The following is a 25431-nucleotide window of genomic DNA, read 5'->3' on the forward strand; positions in this document are numbered from 1 at the left end:
AAGAAGATTCAAACTACCACCTGGATTCTACACTACCATTTGCTGGGTTTTTTTTTAATTGTTTTCATTACATACCTATCCATCCATCAAGCCATTTTATTTTATTTTATTGATATATTTCAAATTGCAGACATCTATACATTTCCTGCTATGTACCAGTGCATGTGTATCTTCTCCTAGAGTTCAGTATTTGTCTAACATATCATTTGATGAATTTTCTCAGCTTCTCTTTGCCATGTTCATTTACTCCAACTCATTGCCTTCCTTGCCTCAATTGTAAGTCTGAGATTGTAGTCAGCCCCATTCGGGTCTGATTTAGAATGTTTCATAAAAGACAATTGTATTGCTTAACAAAGCATGCTATATCACACTGGCAATGCATTAAACATAAAAGCAAGGGTTTGCTTGTTTCATTCAAGTTAGGGAAAGTGACTGGTGTTTTTATATTCACAATTCATAAGTAGGATTATAATTATAGGGATCTTTGAGACACCAGAATAATAGCTATAGAAGATGCATAATCCTAGAACCCTGCTTGTCCTTCCTGTGATCAATGCTATCTAAATTTATATAAGATTTCCCTTCCCTCAGTGTATTTATTTTATTTTATTTTGAGTATTTTATGATATATATAACATTTATCATAGTGCCTTTTTTGCACATTAATATTTATCGGGTTTCCTATCAAAACTATGAAAACTCCACGAAGTAACCCTTAGCTCCTTGCAAATATACAAAGTTCAAATTAGTCGTTAAATTATTATTAAATGCTCATTCACCCAGATGCACTTTGCCAACACATCTGCTTCCCTTTCGTGTTTTAATGGGTACTCGGGCTGCTACTCTCGTGACAGCAAAAATGTATTTATCAGTTCTAGGTTTCACAACCACATACCACATCATCCCAAGGAAAAGCATGCCTTTGTCCCTGCATTCTTTAATTGTGAGCACACCTAAGGCTAGTGAATTTCCCCTGAAAATAGCTTTATCTCCATTACATAAATTTTGACTTACAAGTGTTTGCAATAATATTAATTTAGGAACAGTCTATAATTCCCTTTTTATTTATTTATTGTCCATAAAGATATTTAGATGGTTACCTGAAACATTGAGACTGACTTTATAGCTCTTCCATAATGCAAGGTATTTAACTTAGCCTGCCGTACTGTTCTCATCCACCTCACAGTCTTGGCTCACATAACCATTACTGCCCTTCCATCAGATTAGAGGGGCCTCTTCCAAAATTCCACCTTAGAGAGCTCCATGGGGGGCAGGGCCTGTGGTACTAAAGCACCAAGGTCACTGGAAGCCTACACTCCTTCCGCACTCAGTAACGGGCAAGCTGGCATTTCCTGCCCAAACAACCCTGAGCTTGTTTCCAAAACCTGTTCATGCCTTTTCTTCATCTAGCCCCCTTGAGAAGATGGTGTTACTGGTGTGCACATCGCTGAGCCTGAGGGGAGGTAAAGCAACAACTTTTAGTGTGGGTGTAAACAGAGCTTGGATGTGCAGCCTAGAAAGTGCACAAATGTGGTCGAGGCCCTTTTTGTGTGCATGATGGAGACAGACAGGGATAGGAAGAGAGGAGGCTGACCACAGACAAGACCTGGGTGATGGGGCCAGAGGGTCTCTCTCCCTGGGCCTCCATGTTCTGGCTTGGATCCCAAGGAGACTAAGACCGTAAATTCAAACCTGATCTTCTAGGTCATTGTGAAATTTTATTTATCGAAGTAGGAGGATAGAACATATATTATCTAACAGTTTGTTTGACTTATAATTTTCTGGTTCCTGACTCTTCAAAAAAGAGAAAGAGTAATAACTGTGATTCACAAATGATGGGACAATGGAGAAAAGAAGATGGCTTGATGCGACCAACTAGTTATTATTTACTTTTAAGATTAACATTCTTACTGAAAGTAAGAAAAAGAAGATAAATGTTTAAACTTCTTAAAACTTCTCTTCTTTCATTGTTAGGCTTCTTAATGTATTAGCTAAATAATAACTTAGTTTCTGTTGTTCTTTGTCAAGTGAATTGTACTAGACTTGACCTATGATAAATCTAGTAGAAATTTTCCACCTTCAATATTATGTTCCTAGCTCTTTTCAAGCAAAATACACAATGAAATGTTCATGTTGTCAATACAATAGAGCCACTGTTTATTCTTTGAAAACGGAATGATAGCAGAAGGAAACAGTTTAAGTAAAATAGAGCTATGAATTATTTTTAAAATTCAATAAATCAATGTCATCTCACACCTCAGAAATATCCTATTAATTCTTGTTGTTTTTTTTTTTTTCAGGAGACTACACTTTAAAAATTGACCTTGCAGATTTTGAAAAAAATAGCCGTTATGCACAGTATAAACTTTTTAAAGTTGGAGATGAAAAGGTAGTAAAATTTTCAAATAAGTAACATTATGAATTAATGTGTAAAATATAAACCCTGAAGTCAGTGGAAACAAAAATACACGATAGAACCTGTCTTTTGTTTATTAAATAAACATATTATTAACTAACATTAATTATTAAATTATCGTATTACAGTGACAACTGATAGTGGAACTTGCCTCTTTGTCTTTAGAATTCCTATGAGTTGAATATCGGCGAATATTCTGGAACAGCTGGAGACTCCCTTACAGGGAATTTTAATCCTGAGGTGCAATGGTGGGCTAGTCACCAAAGAATGAAATTCAGCACACGGGACAGAGATAATGACAACTACGAAGGGAATTGTGCAGAAGAAGATCAGTCTGGCTGGTGGTTTAACAGGTTTGACATTTTATAAACACTATTGTAATGGTGTTGATGATATCTCACTGGTGGGCATTAATTATAACATGAGGTAATGTTGTCTTCTTTGTAGTACTGGTATTATTATGTAATCACACTTACTAGAATTCTTCAGTGATGAAGTATTTTTGAGGATTTGTTCATTGTGTGCATTAATAAAGCTTGAAAGGTGTTACAGAAATAAATCAAATTACTACTTCTGCAAAGATTGTTTGCAACCTGAACTATGGGTGAATTATCATAAATAGTTGGCCACAGATTGACATGAAAGAATAGGGAGCATTTATCATAAGAGAAATATTTTCAGTGTTCTAATAACCAGTTTGGTCTTTACCTTCTCTTATCACGTGATGGCCATGTTATTTTTGTAAATTTTTCTATGTAATACTACTTTTAAATCACAGTGACTTCCACTGAGCTCCTCTCAGTGCAGAAATTTCCTCTACAGTATTCCTGACACTTAATTCCACCCTCTGCTTGAATACTTCAGTGTTACTTTATCAGCTAGCTCACTCTGGGTTTTTTTATCGTACTAAGTTTTTCCTTTTATTCATCTGGATTCTGCCTTCTTATACTTCACCAGATTTTCTTCTCAGTAGTTAAAGAGCAATTGTAATTCCTTTTCAACATAGTGCTGCAGGCAGTGGATGAGAAGACATTTATTGTATTCCTCAATATTTTCTCTCCTCTAGGCCAGATATGCTTGACTCATTGAACTGTTCTCCACCCAAGATGGTTTCCAGACAGCTCCCTTTGTTGTAATTACAAAGTTTAGGCAAGAATGGAAACTTCATACTGTCTTCCTTAAAAATAACCTGATGCGTCTGCTGTCTGCAAAGCAGATGTGCCCCAACTGTTAGGCAGTGCATGAGTTTTGAACGTCTTCTTTTCTTGTTAGAAAACAAACACTACTTCAAAGTGTCTGGACATTTAAATTTTCCATTATAGAATCTTTAGTGAGTATTCCTGGAGTGTCAGATTTTCCAAATTATTGAAGACTATTCATTTAAGTTCCAAATCCAAATTTTAACCTTTTTTTTTCTTACATAAGTACTTACAAAGCATTTTAGAATCCTGTCTTATGAAGTAGAGGTATATCAGGCATATGTTAACTTTCCTGAACATCATGGGAGTCCTCCCTATGAGCATTCGGTGATTGCAAGGTGCTGGTTTTAGAGTTGTAGATTCTGTGGGGATACAGCTAGTTGTGGGTAGTGTGGTGGGTCAAGTTGAAACTCATTGGTTGTAAAATCATTATTTTCTCTGGATTTTGCTTTTGTTTTTTACTTTGTGTCACTTTATAAAATTTTGGTCGCTTGTAAAGGAACTAGAGCACATACATCAGTGAGAGAGAACAGAGAAACAAAGGTATCATCCCTACTTAACAAACCAAAGGTGTTGATAGTCTTTTCCCTAGTGGTTTTCTTGTTCTTTTAAAAGGCCATCTTTGTCACTGTCTCTTCCTCCTCCTTTTACTTCCCCTGTCCTTCTAAGTTAGCATTATGTAAAAATTATCAGCATTATATAAAACTGACACATAATTCACTAAGTTGCAAGCATCCCTTAATGTTTGATTTTGAACAGAAGCGCATATACAGAAAAAACAATCATATCAGTTAATATTACCATGTACCTACCTAGTTGACTTGGCTTGGATTGCGTCTAAATGACAACTGGCACACATATTAACACAGGCAAATAAATAATTTACTTGACTTTCGATATCGGGGTTCAGAGATGACAAAGAAAGGTAGCTACTGAGCTGGAGCTGCCTAAGAACTCATCATTATCCGTGAAGTCAAATGAGATGATATGTCTGTAGAGGTGGAAAATCAGTAAAGTTAGAGAAAAAGTCAATTGTTCCAGAAGCTTGGTGCTATGTCTACATGTCTCCTTTTCTTGTAGTTTAATTCTATCATTTTCTTCCTTCTTATCCTTTTTTTTTTTTAATCCTATAGTTCTTCTAACTTACATGAAGTGTTGGCCCTTCATAATTATTACTCACTTACAAAACGTTCTTTCTCCACATGGCAAAGCGGTCACTGAGTGTTGATGTGTTCTCTGCTCTGCATCTGCAAATGCATTCACCAGCAGAGCCCCAACCATCTCCCAGTGTGGTTACAAGTCCTGTTCCAGAAACTGAAAGATGCTGGACAGTTGGTCTCAGAATAGCTAAGAGGTGGGGCACCTGGCTGGCTTAGTCAGTTAGAGCATGTGACTTTTAATCTCAGGGTCGTGAGTTTGAGCCTCACATTGGGTGTGGAGCCTACTTTAAAAAATAAAAAGAGGGGTGCCTGGGTGGCTCTGTTGGTTAAGCGTCCAACTCTTGATTTTGGCTCTGGTCATGATCTCGTGGTGCGTGAGCTCAAGCCCTACATCAGACTCAGTGCTGACAGCACAGATGTCTCTAGGAAAACAGAGATGGGCCAAAATATATATTCCAGAGGCTAAGTTTAGAGTATTTTCTTTTCTAACATTACCTTTCAGGTAATTTTAAAAACACAGTAGGCATTGACATTTGCAGAATCAGCATACATAGTTTCAGATTTAAATTAGGAGATCGTCAGGATGGTCGGCAGGAGCAAATCACTAAGCTGGTAAGTGGACCAAGCCAACCATTCAGCATCTATGGGTAAATTATATGCTCTTTTGATTCAATAGTTTGGGTACTTTCCATAGAGTTTTCAGAACCATCCCTTGCAAATGTTCTCCTTATATCCTAATGTCTGCCATCTTTTCGTTGGTTAATCAATAAAGAAATATGTAGTGACTCATTGCTAACAGTACACAGAAAATTATCACATACGCCTAGCTATCCATATCAGGGACAAAATTTACAGATTTTAAAGTAGGAAGTGCGACATTTTTAAAATATATGATTAGCTAACCCACTTATCTAGATTGGAAAAATAGAGGCTAAAAAATTAACTCAGCAACTTGAACAAATGATTATTGGTCAATTGCTGGGAAAACTTTAAATGGTGGTTTAGGTTTTGTTTGCTTACCCTTGAGGTTAAAATAATGGATATGTTGGCAATTTTTAAAAGAGGGGGGAGGGAGTCTGCAGCACGAAAGCTAAATCTTGGCAGCAGAAAGGTGAACACGTAAGTGCAAATTATCCAAGGAAGCTGGTTACACAGCGCCATGCCACACCCTGTTTCCTTAAATCATACCACTCTTGCAAAGGCCAAAGGTTACAAGGTCATGTTTTCTTTGCTTGCTTTTTTGTTTAAAAGCTATTAAGACCAGAAATGCTTCTTTTACAGTACACGACAGGTGACCTGGGCTATATCCTGAGTTTTGTTAGGGCACACAAACCCATAGAAACCTCCCGCCTTCTGGAAACTAATAAACATTGCCTTGTTGGGGCGCCTGGGTGGCTCAGTCTGTTGAGCATCTGACTTTGGCTCAGGCCATGATCTTGTTCGGGTTCATGAGTTTGAGCCCGCATCGCGCTCACTGCTGCCGACACAGAGCCCGCTTGGGGTCTCGTGTTCCCCTCTCTCTCTGGCCCCCACTTGCACGCGCGCTCTCTCTCTCGAAAATAAATAAAACCTTAAAAGTACATAAGTAGATAGATACTCCCTTGTCTGAAAAATGGCAGAAATCATAGTCAAACGCTTTTATCGAAAAGGCTTAGGAAGGAGCTTTCTAGTCTGATTGTTTTGTGTTTATTTTCTCTTCCCACTAGGTGTCACTCTGCAAACCTGAATGGCTTATACCACAAGGGCCCCTACGCTGCTAAAACGGACAATGGGGTTGTGTGGCTCACCTGGCATGGATGGTGGTATTCTCTGAAGTCTGTGGTTATGAAAATTAGGCCAGATGATTTTATTCCAAATAGTGTTTGATTTTCCCTGTTGGGCTTTCTTTCTGCAATTCGTCTTGCTTTAAAGTGCTTTGAAAAATTGGACCTCTGAACATATACATACACACATAGATGGCAACTGTTACGTGTGCTACTTTTCATTCCTACTGACCTTTATTACTTATTGCACTTTCAGCACAGCAAATACGTGAGTCCTTCAAATAAATACAGATTATTGAATTCCTGCATGCAGAAGTTTACGATAAGCGCTTACGGTAAACAAAAAAGACAACAGTGCAGAAAACGTACCATGTTTAGGCAATAACACGAATATAAGTACATAATAAATTAAGTATGAATGCCGTTGAAAAACACATGAAAAAAACAATAAAAAATAGATTGGTAAATCAACTATATAGACAATAAATATTATGAATTAGGACGTGAGCTCAAGTCTCTGCTACCGAGCTGGAACTCGGAGACACAATTTAGGATCTCAATCGCTATATGACAGTATCCTATATTTTTAAGCTGTTGGTATAGGTTAAACACTTCTTTCAGAAGCCACATTTTAATTCTTATACCAATCCTGTGAGGTATTATCATCCCCATGTAACACACCTGGAAGTTTGTGGCTCTGAGATTTTGTGACTGCTCAAAGTTACAAAGCTAATACGTACAAGGACTCAAATTCAAATTCAGATACCAATTCCGATATGAAATCCAATGTTTTGCTACCATGCTAGGGCCTTTTTTCTTTTTTAATGTTTACTTACTTTTGAGAGAGAGTGTGAACGGGGGAAGGGCAGAGAGAGAGGGAGACACAGAATCGGAAGCAGGTTCCAGGCTCTGAGCTGTCAGCACAGAGTCCGCCATGGGGCTTGAACTCACAAACCGTGAGATCATGACCTGAGCTGAAGTCGGACGCTCAACCGACTGAGCCACCTGGGTGTCCCTACCATACTACAGCTTCTTGTGGATAGAACTTGAATAGGTGAGGTGGAGGGAAAGAACCTTTCAAGTGAGAGTAAAAGTAAGAGTTAAGTTACTAAAAAATATTCGAGTACCAACTATCAGGCACAGAGGATATAGTTCAAGCCCAAATGAAGCTCTTTCTTTTTTTATAAAGACATGCACTAAACATATAATCAAAACAATATAATTTTAAAATCTGATAAGCATGAGGGAAAAATATGTTCCTGGGGAATGTATAGCAGGGACCTGACCTGGCTTGGGGGAAGAGGATCAAAAACCTTCCTGGTAGAACTTTTTGAGCTGAATTTTTTAACTGGTGTAGGCGGGAGATCTTTGTAAACCTTTGTGTAAAGTATGCAAAGTAGGAAATTGCAAAGAAACAAAAAAAAGGTTAGAGAAGCAATATAGCATAGGGATCCTTAAGTCCTTAAACCAAGAATTCTGCCACTGGATAGCTGTGTGAACTTGGGTAGGCTACTTAATTTCTCCGAGCCTCAGCTGTCTTATCTGTAAAATGATTATGAGAGTACCTGCCTCACAGGGTTAGGCTGAGGATTACACAAGCATTTCAAATGATGCCTTGTGCAGAGTAAGCAATGAATAAGAACTGTGTGATTATTAGTGAAGTAGGCATTAAGGGATAATACTAACAGATGTCTTGAAATAATAGGTCACATAAAGATGTTAAAGTTAGTTGTGCTTTATCCTCTAAGCACTGCTTCCGAAGCAAGGCTTCTCAACCTTTAATGCCACACAAATTACCTGGGGTCTTGTTTAAATATAGATTTCAATTTGGGACTGGGCCCCAAGGTTTTTGTTTGTAAACAAGTTTCCAGATGATACAGATGTTGCTGGTCTAGGGATCACACTTTGAAAGCAACAATGTAGGAAACTGAGTTCTATGGGATGGTAATAATACAGGAAACAAAAGGGCTTCTTGCTCAAATGAGTTTGGGAGATGACCACAGATGATCTGTGCAAAATTAAACAGATTTCTTCTTTTTAAAAATGTTTACTTATTTTTGAGAGAGAGAGAGAGAGAGAATGGAGAATGAGTGAGGGAGGGGCAGGGAGAGAGGGAGACAGAATCCAAAGCAGGCCCATGCACTGGCAAGGTCAGCACAAAGCCCAAAGTGGGGCTCGACCTTACGACCTGAGCTGAAGGCGGACACTCAACGATCTGAGCCACCTAAGCACCCCGATTTCTTTTTAATATTCTATTGTGCATTCTGAAGTTCTAAGAGGGACATATGGTATGTTGCACTTTTATATCTAGTTAGGAGGATGGTCAGCTGCAAGGTGTAAATCACCTGATTACTCCAGTCCGAACAAATAGAGATTTGTGCACCTTAAGAACTCAGAAGGCAGAACGTCGCCGGCCTACGTGCAGTGTGAGAGCTGCTATCTCTGCAATTCACTTTGCTTCTCGCTGCTTCAAGTCCATGTCGAAAACAGGAAGAAGGGTGAAGGGTCAACAGACTTCAATTTATACCGTATTGGTCAGAATTGTGTTACATGGTCACTGCATCTGGAAGTAAGATCATGAAAGAGAATGTTGAAGTTTACAGTCTTTAGAACATGCAGGAAGAGAAGTATCTGCCAGGGCTCCTGGCTGTTCATTTTTTAATGCAGTCTCGTGGGAACAGTGTTCCATATGCCACACTTTGGGAAGGTATAAATATGGGGCACCAGTGACAATTTTAAATATGGGTATTATTTGCTCAAGTAGTAGCCTGAAGAATTCACACAATTAGGAGATCAAAAGAAGAAAAGCTTTTAAAGGAGGGGGGGAAAAAACCCTAAACGATTCCACAGAGAAGTGGGAGAGGAGCAAAACACGTAAATTACATAAATCTCAGGATAATAGTTTTTCAATGCAGAAGGAATAAAAAAAATGTTAAGGCCATAAAAAGATGAAAAAGAAAGCATTCTAACGAAAGACCACTGGATTTAGTGATAATGTTGTGTGTGTGTGTGTGTGTTTAATTTCAATGGACTGCGGGGCGAATAGCCAGAGGCCCAAAAATAAAAGCAGTTAGAGAAAATAGGTCATTTGAGGAGTTTAGATATAAATGAACTAGTTTAGATAGAAACTGGACTAGTTTACCTGAAGCCAGGAATGAGGAAGATCTCAGTCGCATTTCAGCACTAAAGAGTTATTTATTAGGCTCCATTACTTTTCAAAATGCAAATATGCTTTTAGAGGCCACTGGCTGGCTCAGTCCGTAGAGCACGTGACTCTTGATCTTTGGGGTTGTGAGTTCGAGCCCCATGTTGGGTACAGAGATTTTTTTAAAATAAAGTAAAATAATAAAATGCAAATATGCTTTTAATTTATATCAGCTGATTACATGTTAGGGCCAGTAAACTCAGGAGTGCTTTTCGTTTTTGTTTTTAAATAGTGCAAAGGATAGAGAAATGCATCAAGGCTGATTGCCTGACCTGGCCAGAAGGGCTTTCTACCAAGAGACAAAAAGCATTTTTAAGAAAGGAGAGGGCTATGTTCCTGAAACATCAAAGTACCAGCTTCACAAGTCTGTCCAAGACCTACAGTTTCAGAAACGCTATGAATCGTAAAATCAAGATCCATCCATATAGCCCACAATCTATCCTTTGGCCAGCACAAGATAAGCTGGGAAGAAAGACAAGTCAACAAATAGGAGTTACACTGAGTGAGAAACAAGATGGCTTTGTACTTAGTTATTGCCCAGACTGTTAGGAATTTAAATTTTATCTTTGCCATTTTTTTTTACAGCTCTGTGCTGAGTATTTTCATCTCTAAAATATGAATAATAGGGGTGCCTGGGTGGCTCAGTTGGCTGAGCATCCGACTTCAGCTCAGGTCATGATCTCATGGTCTGGGGTTTGAGCCCTTCAACTAGCTGGCTGCTGTCAGCACAGAGCCCACTTGGGATCTTCTGTCCCTCTCTCTCTTTCCCTACCCCGCTCATTCTCGCTCTCTCAAAAATGAATAAACTTAAAAAAAAGTTTTAAATGCTATTAATAATGTAGCTATCCCACAGTAATGTTGGGAGGATTAAGTGAGATAATACTGTGCGTGGCATTACAGTAGAGCCCCTTCTCCGCGGTTTCCGCAGCTTCAGTCACCTGTGGTCACCCGTGTTCTGGAAGCAATGATCCTCTTCCTGAAGTATCCTCAGATCACTAGCAGCCTAATAGCCCACAACACCTGTGTCAGTCACCTCCCTTCCTCTCCTCATGTAGACATTTTAGAATCTCACGGCATCTCAGGAAGAAGTCAGAGTACAGTGCAGTAAGGTATTTTGAGAGAGTGAGAGAGACCACATTCACGTAACTTTTATTAAAGTATATTGTTGTAATGGTTCTGTGTTGCTAATAATTGTTATTAGGCTCCTACCGTGCCTAATTTACAAATTAAACTTTATCATAGGTATGTACGTACAGGAAAAAACAGGACACATAGGGCTGGGAACTATCCAGTTTCAGGCATCCAATAAGAGTCTTGGAACATACACGTACCCTGGAGATAAGGGGGAGAAAAAAGTACGAAGTGCTCTGTTAACATTGACTATGATGATGATGATGGTGGTGGTGGTAATGCTCATGAAAAAGAGGAAGGTAAAAAAGGAATATTGTAGTGGTGAATTGGAGTGCTGTGTGACCTTCCCCAAGGGCTGGAGGTGTGAGGAGAGGAGATGGTCAGAGGTTCTCCAGAGAAGATAACATAGAAAATGAATTACAGCTCTGGATAAACTATATCTTCTTACAAGCCCAGTAGTCCAGGTTCTTAATATTACTAAGATTTAAAATCCTCCAAAATCAAATAAGTCAGTCAGAGAAAGACAGATATCACATGTTTTTACTTTTATGTGGAACTTGAGAAACTTAACCGAAGACCATGGGGGAAGGGAAGGGGGGAAAAATAGTTTCACACAGAGAGGGGGGCCAACTTATAAGAGACTCTTAAATACAGAGAACAAATTGAGGGTTGATGGGGGGGGGGCGCGGTGGGAGAGCAAGGAAAACAGGTGATGGGCATTGAGGAGGGCACTTGTTGGGATGAGCACTGGGTGTTGTATGTAAGCAATGAATCATGGGAGTTTACCCCTGAAACCAAGAGCACACTATATACACTGAATGTTAGCTAACTTGACAATAAAGTATATTGAAAAATAAATAGAATCAAATCAAATAAAATCCTGAAAAATTAGAGGTTCAAACCTGTTGTAGACATTGTCTGCTTTCATGGTCTCTAGAAGGGACCCAGGGAGACTTACGTTTTGACAATGTGACTCAGGCTCCTTGCAGGGAACTCAGAGGTTTTTCCCTTTCTTCTTTCATTCAACACAGCTCAGTGTTTTTTGTTTTTTGTTTTGTTTTGTTTTTTTCTATTTTATATATTTAGGTTCCATATAATACTTCGTGATTTTTTTGTTTGGTTGAAAAAACAAGAAAGCTATTCATCTCTAAAAGGAGGTTTGGACTTCTCCCTTCATTTTATAGATGAAGAAATTTTCTGCATTTTTCTGATGACAGGTATTTCTGGAAAGGACTTTGTTACTCCCCTGACTCAGAAGAATTCACAAGCACTGTAAAGCCACAGCTGTACTCTGTGTTCTCACGGACGCTGGCCCTTCACTTAGAATACTGCCTTAAAAAGCATCTACACCCAGTACAGACTATGCTCTGGGGTGGGCAAGTCTAAGACAAGCTGCAACCTTTCAAAGAGGATAAAAGAAGGAATTAGGCCTTCAGTCATAACAAGCCAACCCCGTCTCAGGGAGAAAATGACATAGGGTATTGTCTCCTTAACTTAACTCCTGGGGTGTTGGCATTGTTTGCAGTTTCTAGGCCTTTCTAATTATAGATGTACTATGTAATATTGCCTCCACCTGTACCTATAACACTAACAATGTTCAGCACTTAACAGTATCAAAGACTTTCCCAGCTTGAACTAATTAATTCACACAATTCCAACCATCTGGGACAGATAGTATTATTACCCAGGTTTTACAGACACGGAAAACTTCAAAAGAGATTTCTCCAAGGTCACATAGCAATTGGAATGGGCCAGGAGCATATTTTAGAGGTACTAGGTTTTTACATTCATTAGAAGGCGACAACATTGCACAGTTCGGATTTACGGGTAATTTGATTTTTCTTTCCTTCAGTGTGCTAAACAGATACTGCTTTGTTGGATACTAGCTCTCTCTGTGGTTCCTTTTGTAGCTTGTATCCCGAATGGAATGATTATACCCTTAGGAATTATCATACACGTCAAAATTCAGTAGCAGGTAGTTTGGAGCTCTTAAAGGTAGCTAACATAAGCCAGCTGCTTTAACTCTCTTACTTTCTTCCTCTATTACACCTGCAGTATCTCTTTTCAGGTAAGTGATATTAGAACACAGAGCTCTTGAAATGTAAAATGAAACCCCAGAAAAAGGGTTTCTTCAGTTATAAAGGCTTCTCTGTCCTCTCCTGGTAGCCAACCAACTAATTCAGATTCTTAGGAACTCACATATTCCTCAAAGAAGGTCCTTCAGAGAGAATACCAGCTAAAAAGCTAAAAACTAAAATCACTAGTTTTTAGAAAGACTAAAATAGCCCAGGTTTCCCTAGTTCTGAGAAAGTTAAATTTGAAACAACACAGGGAAACTCATCGGTGGAAAATCACCATGATGCCCTTGCAGTTTGGGGGCTGGTCTAATAGTTGTGGTTTGAAAGAGTATCATATCCTCCTGTATTTACTCATGGTGAAGTGGCAGGAAATCATATACTTGAAAATATAAATAAATAGTCAAAAGCTGAGAGACTTTTATAGAGGCAATGATTATGCAAGGTAAGCAATGTCAAATTAAAATGATATGTTCTTAAGAGTTCCATGTTGTCTTGGACCAGTAGGACCAGAAAAGAAATTGTTCTGGAAGCTTTCAGGGTATGTAAGGAATTTGGTGAATATGGTTAAGAACTTTTTCTAAGTAGGGATCTTTTGAAACCCAGGGTTAAAGAACATCTGCATATGGTTTGTATATGATGAGTCAGCATGTAGTAGGATGTTCACAGAGGAACTTGGAATTTGGAAGGGCAGTGTGTTTTACGCTCAAGGCTGTTTTCAATATCAAGTTGTAGGTCTGGGCCACTTAATTTTTTTTTTAAGTTTATTTATTTATTTTGAAGGGGGTGGGGGCAGAGAGAGAGAGGGAGAGAGAGGGAGAATCCCAGGAAAGCTCTGAGCTGTCAGCAAGGAGCCCGACGCAGGGCTCAGCTCACAAACTGCGAGATCATGACCTGGGCCGAAATCAAGAGTGGGTTGCTTAACCGACGGAGCCACCCAGGCGCCCCAGGGCCACTTAATTTTTTAAAAGCTCCATAAATAGACCTGACTCACTCCAAACTTTCAAGATCCTTGGTGTCATTCCTCAATACTCTTCTTGTTCAGAGAAGTAGAGCAGTTTGATGTACTGGTTTCAGTTCAAGGATGATTTTCCAGGATGAACGTAACTGTGAGAAAAGCGCATGTGAGAAGTTCAGGTTCACGTTCTCCACAGTTGTCTGAAACAGAGTAAGAACACAGTATGCGGTGGTGATTACACTATGCACCTGGCTCTCAGGTGTGTTTCCCAAAGTCTTGACCAACTCCGGGGGGTCAGGTGCCCGAGGCAGGATGCTAAGACAGCTGGTAAACCCCGCATGCTCATTCCTCCACCTCGCAAGCCTGGATCGGACTTGCGAAGGGGCCATGGAGGCCAGCTGCTCCTCTCGTGGTTTTATAATTTAACAAAATACGAATCCCTGGAGTTCACTGATCACTTTAGTTTTTCGTAGGAAAACACTCACACCACGTTTCTTTATACCATCTTTGCCATCATCCAAAACTTCCTGAAAGAGCCTATTTAGAGTCTCAAACTTTTCCATGCTGGAGGCTGGCCCAGAGGGAATTTTTTTTTTTTTTTTTTAAAGTGTGGAGCAGTCTGTTTGGCCATTTTCAGTTACTCTTTTTTTCCTATATCCATAAATAAAACCTGCCAAAACACAGTCTTCCATGCCAAGACGTGAAGAATACTTTCCGGGCTAGACAGTGCTTTAAAAGACAGCAATTTAAATATTTTAAAATAAATATTTATTCATTTTACCTAAAAAACATTTTGTTAAAATTTCCTGAAGTACCAGAAAGAAAACAGAAGGAGCCTTCTTCGGCATTAGGAGGGGATTGTGCACACTGGGTGATGGAGAAAGTTTCCAGCAGCGACAGGATCGGAGGGCACTCTTGTTAGCTTGTTTTTAGCGCTGGTGTTTGCTGGCAGGAAAGGGGGTGCCAGACCTGAGACTCTTCACAGAACTCAGGTTCTGTCATCTTGGTAAGACACTGTGACCACTGTCTCCAGAGCCGAGCACAGTGGAGGCCTCTTCTCGCTGCCTGCACAAAGTGGGCTCGAGCAGACACTGCCTCTAATGGCCCACAGACAGCTTTGTGGGTCTGTGCCTACTGCCTCCTGGGTGGGATCGCACCGGCTTTGTTTACCCTGCAAAGTCACAGTGGCAAATCTGCCATCCAGAGTCGATGTTCTTCACAGATCAAATTCTAGGAGAATCCAAGCTTTTTCCTCTCCTGCCTCTGGCCCTTCCTCTGTAAGGGGACAGCCTGGTGAACTCCCTAGACGTTGGCCCAGGCCTTCACATTCCACATTTTCTGCCACAGCTGCTCAGAGTCTTTGGGAAGGCTCCATGCCTGGGCGTGGGGACAAGTTCACTCACTAGGAGCTCGTGTCAGGGACTTAGTCCCTCCGGTAGTTTCTCTCTTGTACCTTCTCAGGTGCTGATTCACCGGTTCCTCCTTAGGTAATAATAAGGAAGGGCAGGAATGTCTTCCCTTCCTTCTCAGGTAATGGAAATACCCTCCGAGCAACAGCTTTATTTATTTTGGTTCTAACTTTTTTGTCGGTAATTTCTGGACAGAAAGGAAGGAAGGGAGCCGTGTCTGGATGCACCCTGGAAATCACATCACAGACACAGACACCTCCTTTTTCAGTGTTCCATATCACCTCTGTGCACACCAGAGCTCAATGTCAGAAGACCTTGTTTCAATATTTTCTATCCATTATCCTTTTGAAGTTTTGCTATCAAAGCTAAGCTGGAAATTGAATATCAAGTTTATTAAATCGAGTAGAATTTAAGGTCTTGTGATAGTTGTTCCTCTGTGTTCAGTTACAGCAGTTGTTACCAAAGGTTATGTATGAACCAGATAAGATAAGATAAGATAAGATAAGATAAGAAAAAGTAGGAAGTACCTATAAAAGCACAAACAACGTAAATACAACATAAATAGAAATAATCTTCTAGGCATTTAGTTTAAGGTTGGATTCATTGCAGTCTCTTGAAAGGCATGCTTGTTCTCTAAATAAGTTTTCTTGGTCCAGGCTGTTGGATGCCCTATAACTGCCAAGGCAGCAAAATTCCTTGAAGGTTTCCAGCATCAGGTTTCCCTGGCACGGGTCCATTCAGTCCTCCAAAGCTGATTACTTTGCCATGGTGGGTACTGACTGTCCGCTGTAAGCCATCCACACTCTTTACATAATGTTTCCAATGGTTGTACAGTTGGATGGATACATATACAGGGCATACACTTGACTAAACATTTGGGTTTAATAATCCCTTATCCTGATGCTGATTAGATCCAAGTTATACAACCCTTCAGCTGGACGGTTTGGTATAAGCAGGCCACTAGGAAGAAGATGGGCGTATTCATCTCTGTGGGCCTCTTCTATCAAAATTTTCATGTGACATTATGGTACAGTAATGATTGTTAACGATAGTTACCTTTAAAGAGAAGTATAAAGGGGGCGCCTGGGTGGCTCAGTCGGTTGAGCGGCCGACTTCGGCTCAGGTCATGATCTCGAGGTCTGTGAGTTAGAGCCCCACGTCGGGCTCTGTGCTGACAGCTCAGAGCCTGGAGCCTGGATCCTGGAGCCTGCCTCTGTTTCTGTGTCTCCCTCTCTCTCTGCCCCTCCCCCATTCACGCTCTGTCTCTCTCTGCCTTTCAAAAATGAATAAATGTTAAAAAAAATGGAAAAAAAATAAATTTTTTAAAGAGCAGTATAAAGGATTAATTAAACATATATTTGATAAACGTGTTTTGAGTAACAGATTATATTATTAGTTACCACAACAAAATAATGAAAAATTAACCTATGCAGAGTTCATACTTGAGTGCAATAACACAATAAAATAATTAGAATAAATTAGAATCAAAACACAATAAAATAATTAGACTGCCTTTGCACTTTGTCTTACAATAACAGTCTGTACAACATGCTATGGAACTTGCAAAGAATGAGCTACAAATCAGATCTGTATTGGGACCGTGAGTTGGATGGAATTAATACGCTGTTATTCACAAAGATTATGTAGCTACCAAAAATAAGCTAATATGATCGTGAGGTCCAGTAATAGGAGTATAAGTATAATATTTAGAATCAGAATAGTAGATATAGGTAGTGACACCTTTGGACTCAGCCAACTATATATGGAATATTGAGTTCAATTTGCTGCCAAAATTAAAAGGATAAATTAAAATAAGATTAAAATAAAATAAACCGTAAGCTGATTCAGAAGAAACTATCCACAGTGGACAAGATGAGTAATATATAGCTCAACTCGTATATCCAGAGAACTCTAGGAGAAGCATGTCAGTAGTCAGCAAATATCTGAAGAAGTTTTATGAAAAGATGTGTTATATTGTATATTTTATACAAGACCTCAAGAGTAAATTAAATAACTTCATTAAAATACATGAGGGATGGAAACTGAAAATATGCTAATTTTGGCTAAACTTAGAAAGAGTACCCCAGAATCAGAGCTATATAAAAGATAAAATAATCTGCCTCTTGACTTCATAAGATTATCATCATGGGGTTTACTTAATTGAGGCTAGACTTTTTGCAGAGAATATTGCAAACGCAGAGAAACATTAGTTGGGAAGTTAAACCAAGTGACCTTTTTGGTCTCTCCCAAATCTTAGATTTTGTGATTTGGAGTTGTGCTTTTAATAATACACATTATTTCCAAGACATAACAAAGTAGATGAGTGTTCTTTTAATCTGTGCCTTTTGATTGTCTTATGACCAATGCATGACAGAAGTGGGTGATAAATGAATCACGTAGCAAGCGACAGGCTTAACGTACTGTATATACCAAGGTTTTGGTGGTTAATAAGGTCATTCTCTAGCACCCAGAGAATCTTATGATTCAAAACTGTGGGGGGGGGGGGGGGAATGTACACCAAGATACAAACAAATGAAGTCAGCATGTTGATGTAGAGCAAAGGCTAAGTCAAGGCTGAGAGAGAAACAGCACCAAGAGGGGAAAATCAGGGCAAAAGGCATAAGAGAATCCTTCAGCAAGAACAGGAATACAGCTGACACTTGACATGGTATTTACCAAGTGCCAGATGCCGTTCTTGGTGTTTCATTTCTGCTTACACATCGATCCTCCAAAAAACCTATGAATGGAGATTTATAATAATCATCCCCTTTTGATGAATGAAGAAACATACGCATAGAGAGGTTAAGTAATAATGCCTCAGACCACACAGCTGGTAGGCAATGAACTGGGATTTGAACCCAAGCATCCCTGCTCTGGAATTCACGCACATAACGCCTATATAAAGAGTCTCCAAGCTGAGGAGAAAGAAATAGATCATAGAGGAAGAAAGAAGCAAGGGCAAACATAAAAAAACAAAAACAAAATCCCACAAAGCTAAGGAAAAATGAACTAGAAATTCCAATTCTTTCGATTCTACCTAAAAAAGAAAGGTATACCTAAAAAACCTATACCTAAAAAAGAAAGGTAAATAACCATTATACAGGAATGTTTTATTTAAAACTGGAAAAAAAAAAAAAGAGGGAAGATTTTCTGGAGCGCCTGCGTGGCTCAGTCTGCTGAGCGTCCGACTTCAGCTCAGGTCATGATATCACAGTTTGTGAATTCGAGCCCCACATCAGACTCTGGGCTGACAGCTTGGAGCCTGCAGCCTGCTTTGGATTCTGTCTTCCTCTCTCTCTGCCCCTCCCCTGCTCATACTCTGCCTCTCTGTGTCTCTCAAAAATAAATAAATGTTAAAAATTTTTTTTTTCAAAAAGGGAAGATTTTTATAATAAAATTCTAATTCTTCTATGTTAGAATTATTTTAACAAGTTCATTTTTAAATGTTTAGCCCCTTGTCAACTGTGACTCATGCGTCTGACCGAACGCCCCAATGATTTAAGCCTGAAAGGATTCCCTTTGCAATTATCTACGGGAACAAAGGGAAGGAAGCACCTCTTTGAATCATCGTCTCTGTACCAAAGCCCAAACTCAGTCAGAATGAATGAAACTTCAGGCACCCTCAGATGCAGAGCAATTAGAAAAGATTATGTCTTTCATATGGCTGGTGGTGGGGAGCAGTAGAAGAAATGTAAAATATCAAAATTATATGCCACCCTGTAAGCCTTGATCGGCACCTGCCTGCCATGGGACAAAAGAACATAATGTTTAGTCCTTTCTCTGGATCCTGGATATTTCCCTCCCACAAATTTGATATAGTCAGTGTTGAGTGGGAAAAGAGCTTACAAAAATTCTTCACCATTTCTAATGTGCTGGCCTTGCAAAACTTTTTTTTTAATTTATTTTTTAAAACGTTTATTCATTTTTTTGAGAGCCAGAGAGTGAGCGAGCAGAGGAGGGGCATAGAGAGACACACACACACAGAATCCAAAGCAGACTCCAAGCTCTGAGCTGTCAGCATAGAGCCTGATGTGGGGCTTGAACCCACAAACTGTGAGATCACTGAGGCCAAGTCAGCCGCTTAACTGACTGAGTCACCCGGGCATCCTGGCCTTGCAAACACTTTAAGCCATGCTGCTATGCAGATATTTTAGCCTCTCCCTTCTACCTACCTGGCAGGATATATCCTTGAACCTGAGGGTCAGATCTGACTGAATTTTATCTTTACTAGTTAGATTTGATGTGCTCCAAGTTAGTTTTACAGAATGCAGCATGGTATACCAACATGTTAACATTCATAGAGACATCACACAAGTTTTACTTTGGTAGATGTAAACTTTCAAGCAATTTCTAAAAGCTTGTTAGTTGAAATCTTATGGGACCGTAATAAAACCCCACCTAGAGCCACTGCAACAATAAACAAATGAAGTCCAAAGTAAAAATTCAATTGTCACCTGCTAATTCAAGTCCAAATGTCCAGTTTGTGTTACATTATGAGTGAAGAGGGCAGAGGGATGGGAAGGGAGAGAGGTGGCCCACAGGGAAGTCTATGAAATATCTAAAGGCATCTGGGGGCCTTAAGCATGTGTCATTTATTATATTATATTATACAACTTGTATTTTAGAAAGGGAAAACCATAAAATCTGCCTGAAAACTCTGAATAAGAGTCAAAGCTAAGAATTTGTGGTCAGTGGGGGCGCCATGTGGGAGAAGAGGGTGGGAAAGATTCCATTCCCTCCTCCTCCAGATTCTGAGTCACCAATTTAAAGCAATTAGAAGCAAGCATTACTCAACAGAAAGCATTGTGCATTAGTTATTCAATATTGTCCCCAAACACTCCCCTGACACATGCTCACAATACTAAGGCTAAAGTGTACCATTACCATGTCACTTCCATAGTTTGCAAAGTCAGTTGTGGATCCTTCTGACTAGATTCATATTCAATACTTTTTCATTCTTTTCATCTTTCCAGAGCTAGAAATTATTTAGCATGGAAATATATATTTCATAACATTAACCAGAGAGATTGGTTTTGTTTTCCTTTTTTTGAGGTGGAACATATATACAGTTAAATGTATACACTTTCACTGTGCAGCTTGGTGAATTTTCATTTGTATTCAAGTGTGTAACAACCACCCAAATCAAGATACAATGTATTCCAGCACCCAAAACTCTGTTACGCCCCTTCCAATTACCACTCCCCAACCTCCAACATTCAACACAGTCCCTATTCTAACCTCTATCACCATAGTTTTGCTTCTTCGTGAACATATAAAGTTGTATATATATATATATATATATATATATATATATATATATATGTATAAATATATAAACATGTATGTATGTGTATGTATACAAATACATAGACATATATACATCTATAGAGAGAAACAATAGAGTAGGTACTTTTATGTCTGGCTATTTACAGTCAACATTTTGTCAGTGAGATTTACCCAATTTGTTCCATGCAAAGGTAGTCCTTTCCTTTTTATTGCTTGTAGTATATTCCATTATATGAAGATACCACAACTTACATATCTATTCTGTCGGGGAGCATTTGGTTTGTTTTCAGGTTTGGGTTTATTATGAATATATCTGCTATGAATATTCTTGAGACATTGCTGGGTATGCCTTTTAGGGAGCAAAAACATGAATTTCTCTTCTGTGTGTACTTGGTGGATAAGGTGGGCATATGTTTTGCTGTAGTAAATCCTGACAATTTTTCAAAGTTGCATTTCTATTTAAATCTCCATCAGCCGTGTATGAGCTTTCTACTTGCTCCATATTGTCACCAGGAGTTGGTATCATCAGATATTTTGTGTTGTTTTTGTTTCTTTTAAACGTTGGCCATTCTGTTGGGTATGTAGTGGTGTCTCAATCCAGTCTTAATAGGGAATATTCTGGTGATTAAGAGGCTGATTTGCCTATTCAAGTGTTTTTCTCATTTTAAGGTTCAGATGTTTATCTTTCTCCTAAAGACTTTCTATATATACTCTAGCTATAAGATCTTTGTTGTATGTAAGGTCAGCAAATATTTCCTCCCAATTTATAACTTGCCTTCTCACTCTCTCAGTGGTATTTTTTGATGAATAGTTCTTGAAGCAAACAAGTGAAAATCTTACCAATCTTGTTTTTGTGGTTAGTGTTTCTTATGACTAATTTAAGAAATTTTTGCCTATAGCGAGAGGATGATGAATTTCTGATTAAGAGATATAAAGGAGTATCCTATCATTCTGAAGTTATAGTTCTTCATTGTTTAGTGGTTATATTCTAAATTATAATAATTTATATGGAAAAATAAATGAGCTAATCAAGTATTTCCTTTTATTTTAGTTAGCTAAATGTTTAGAAATTATCTGACATTAAGGACCCAGTGGCTCAGTTGGTTGAGTGTCCAACTTCAGCTCAGGTTGTGATCTCAAGGTTCTTGAGTTCCAGTCCCACATTGGGCTTGGTTGCTGTCAGCATGTCAGCATAGAGCCTGCTTCAGATACTCTGTCACCCTCTCTCTCTGCCCCTCACTCACTCATGCTCTCTCTCTCTCAAAAAAAATAAAATAAAATAAAACATTTAAAAAAAGAAAGAAATTATCTGACATTATTGAAAATCACTTCCATGTCTATGCCAAAAAGATAAGAGATAACAAGTGTAGGTGAGGATTTGGAGAAGAGGGGGTCCTCGTGCACTGTTGATGGGAATATAAACTGTCACACCGTCTGTAGAAAACAGTATGGACGGTCCTCAAAAATAAAAAAAAAAATAGAACTACCATATGATCACACATTTCCACTTCTGGGTGTTTATCTAAAGAAAATGAAAACACTAATTCGAAAAGATATATGCACACCAATGTCAATTGCAGCATTATTTATAATAGTCAAGATATAGAAGCAACCTAAGTGTCCAATGATGAATGAATGGATAAAGAAAATGTGGCATGTATAAACCATGGAATATTATTCAGCCATAAAAAGCGAAGGAAATTTTGCCATTTGCAGCAGCACGGATGGAACTTGAGGGCATCATCCAAGATGAAATAAGTCAGATGGAGAAAGACAAATACTATATGATTTCACTTATATGTAGAATCTATAAAACCAAACAAAAACCTGAGCACATAGCACAGAGAACAGATTGGCGGTTTTCAGAGGCAGAGTGTGGTGGGTAGAGGATGGGAGGAGAAAATGGGTTAAGGAGATCAAAGGACACAGATTTTAGTTATAAAATAGATAAGGCATGAGGATATAACGTACAGCATGGTCACTGTAGTTATAATACTGTGTTGCATGTTTCAAAGTTGCTGAGAGTAAATCTTAAAAGCTCTCATCACAAGAAAAAAATGTGTAACTGTGTCTGGTGATAGATGTTAACTAATTGATGGCAATCATCTTACAACACATACAAGTATTAAACCATTAATGTTGCTTCACACCTGAATCTAATATAATGTTTTGTGTCAATTATGCCTCATTTGAGAAATGTCCAGAAAAAAAACGTTTACCAGAAGCTAGAAAAGAGTGTGATACCCAACATACAGAAATTGCCTGGATTCAACAGCCTTCTATACCACGGTCTTAATGATACAGTATTATATCGTGTGCGCACACGCAAAATAATATATTACAAATCAACTATGCACATGTGTTTTCCTTACCTTTATAATAAATTATATCAGGGGAATTTATTAAAAAATTAAAAGAACAGAAGGCCATTTATACATCAGGCTTGGAGAAGTTTCTAAACTTCTCTGGGCTTCAGTTCCCTCTCTGGAAAAGGGGATGATAATAGTACGTATCTCATAAGGTAGTTATGAAGAGTGAATGAATGAATGCACGTAAAGCACTTAGTATGTGTCCAGTATATAGTAGACATAATTATGACCATATTGAACATCAAACTTGGGGTAGTTATCACTTTACCCAGTTTTAGATGAGGAAATGCCATGAGAGATGTTAAGCTTACATGACCTTAGCAGTAAAACTGGTCTGTAAGCCCACCTTTGTATTTCATGGGCTTTTGATTCACCATGTGAAAATTGTAAATTGTTTATTGTACACTGAGCATTGACAGATCTGAATTTGGGTAAAAATTAATGAGAAGTAAATACAAGGGATACCAAAACTTGTCAGGAAATAATTTGAGTTATACTTTCGATGCAATTCAGTGTTAGGAGAAACATTTAAATGAATCATCATACAGGGGCTGTCCTTTGCTTAACCAGATGAAGCATCTTCCATGTCAGTGCATGAGTCGTAACGAGTAGCCGAGTGCTGGGCATGGTGTTGACTTATGGCTCACTAAGAAGATCTCAGAGGAGCTATTTGCCTAGACACGCTATTTAGATCCTGCTACATTTTAGACTTATAACATTTTGCTAATGTTTTCCATGGTCTGATTTCCAACTCATTGCACACTTTTACTTCTCCTTTGGAGTGTGAAGCGGTGTTCTCCAGCACAGCAATGAGGTGACTCATTGCTGGTGGAACTGCTGGGACAGTGGTTCTCAAAGTGTGGTCCCCAGACCCAGCAGCAGTGTCCCCTAGGAACTCGTGTGAAATGCAGATTCTTAGCTAGCTTACCATCTAACTATGCGAGGTAAGTTGGCTTATTTATTCATACACTGAACATCGAATCTCCAGAAACCACGTCAAAAATAACCGTTTTATTTGCAGCCGCTTCATTTCATTTGTTAATCTGCTTTTTGGGCGACATAACTGGTACACACCAATTTTTTTTAAAAAATGCAAAAGAGCGCACAAAGAAATCTCTGCCCTTTACTCTTGTGTCCTAGAGATGAATCATGATGAAGTTTATTTTGTATCTTTCCAGGGTTATTTAAACATACACTAGCAAATACACTACTATGTATTTAAACATACACTTGCTTTCTTTTCTACACAAAGTGTAGCATGTTCTATACTATGTGTCCAAATGTGGCCATCGTTAATAGCGCTCAATGCACACAGTTTCAACATTAAGTTTTGTGCTCTTTTTCCTGTGTTGTACAAGAAGGTATGCTTTATAGAAACTTCTTAAAATAGGGATTGATTTTGCATTTAGATGCTTCCATTAAACAAATTCTGATGCTGTACACTAACAGTATCTTTTCTTTTTACTTGATTTTCAGATATCCCATTTAAATGATCAACTGTGTAGAATTATCACCATTACCAGGTATGATTTCCTGTACATCATGCCCAGAAAGCTCAGCCTTCTACAAATGTCAAGGTTTCATCATACAGAACTGATTTGATTTGACCAGGTTAAGATTTGAACCATGTGTTATTCATTCCATGATGCTGGGTTTATTCCAAATTATGCTAGAGACCACTTGCTTTTAACTTCCTATTAAGAAGTATATTGGAACTCCATTTTGAATGTATTTTTATCCTGCTCTCCCATACCTGGCATAATGCCAATTCATTTTTTACTAAAAAATGCAACCATACTCTCCTTTATTCTTTTAGCAATATTGCAATCATGACATTTGATCTCTGCAAGCGATTATCTGGTTTCTTCATTTCTCCTTTTAATATTCTTAAAGGAGTTGAAACATTTAAAATAGCCCTCTGGTCTGCACCAAAACGTTCCCAGCTGTCTCAAAATATGAACCAAATTATTCCAAGGGACTTATCTCTTTAAAATAAAGCCCACAGGAATGGTTCTAAATTCCCGAACTTTGAATTCAAGGTCTGCAATAGTCTGCCTTTCCAGAGATATCTCCCCTAACTGAGCTGTCAGCTCAATAAAGATTATGTTCTTTTTAGATTCCTGAGGTTTTTTTTTTTTTTAAGTTTATTTATTTATTTTGAGAGAGAGAGAGGGCTCGTCAGCAGTGGAAGGGGAGAGGGGGAGAATCCTATGTGGGCTCAGGATAGTATGAAGCCCAACCGGGGTTCAGTCTCAAACCAGGATCATGACCTGCACTGAAATCGAGAGTCAGATACTTAACTGACTGAGCCACCCAGGTGCCCCTAGTTTCCTGAGTTTTGGTGGTGTATTTCTCTTTCCCTGGCTTCATGAAGGCCATTCCCCATGCCTGTCTGTCGACCCATATTTCAGGGCTCCACCATGTGACTGAAATGCCCCTGGATTCCTAACAATACTACTG

At 38.8% G+C, this 25431-nt stretch overlaps 1 protein-coding gene across 3 annotated transcripts in view; it reads left to right on the plus strand.

Moving 5' to 3' along the window:
- Positions 1-6838, plus strand: part of FGL1 (fibrinogen like 1) — a 55049-nt gene extending 48211 nt beyond the window's left edge. For all 3 annotated transcript variants that reach the window (XM_043559928.1, XM_043559937.1, XM_043559947.1), the window contains 3 exons: positions 2301-2389; positions 2582-2769; positions 6482-6838. In XM_043559928.1, the coding sequence (XP_043415863.1) occupies positions 2301-2389; positions 2582-2769; positions 6482-6641 (437 nt within the window). In that variant the 3' untranslated portion in view covers positions 6642-6838. The remainder of the gene's footprint in view (positions 1-2300; positions 2390-2581; positions 2770-6481) is intronic.
- The last annotated feature ends 18593 nt before the right edge of the window (positions 6839-25431 follow it).

Source organism: Prionailurus bengalensis, chromosome B1, assembly GCF_016509475.1.
Source record: "Prionailurus bengalensis isolate Pbe53 chromosome B1, Fcat_Pben_1.1_paternal_pri, whole genome shotgun sequence".
NCBI classification, from domain to species: domain Eukaryota; kingdom Metazoa; phylum Chordata; class Mammalia; order Carnivora; family Felidae; genus Prionailurus; species Prionailurus bengalensis.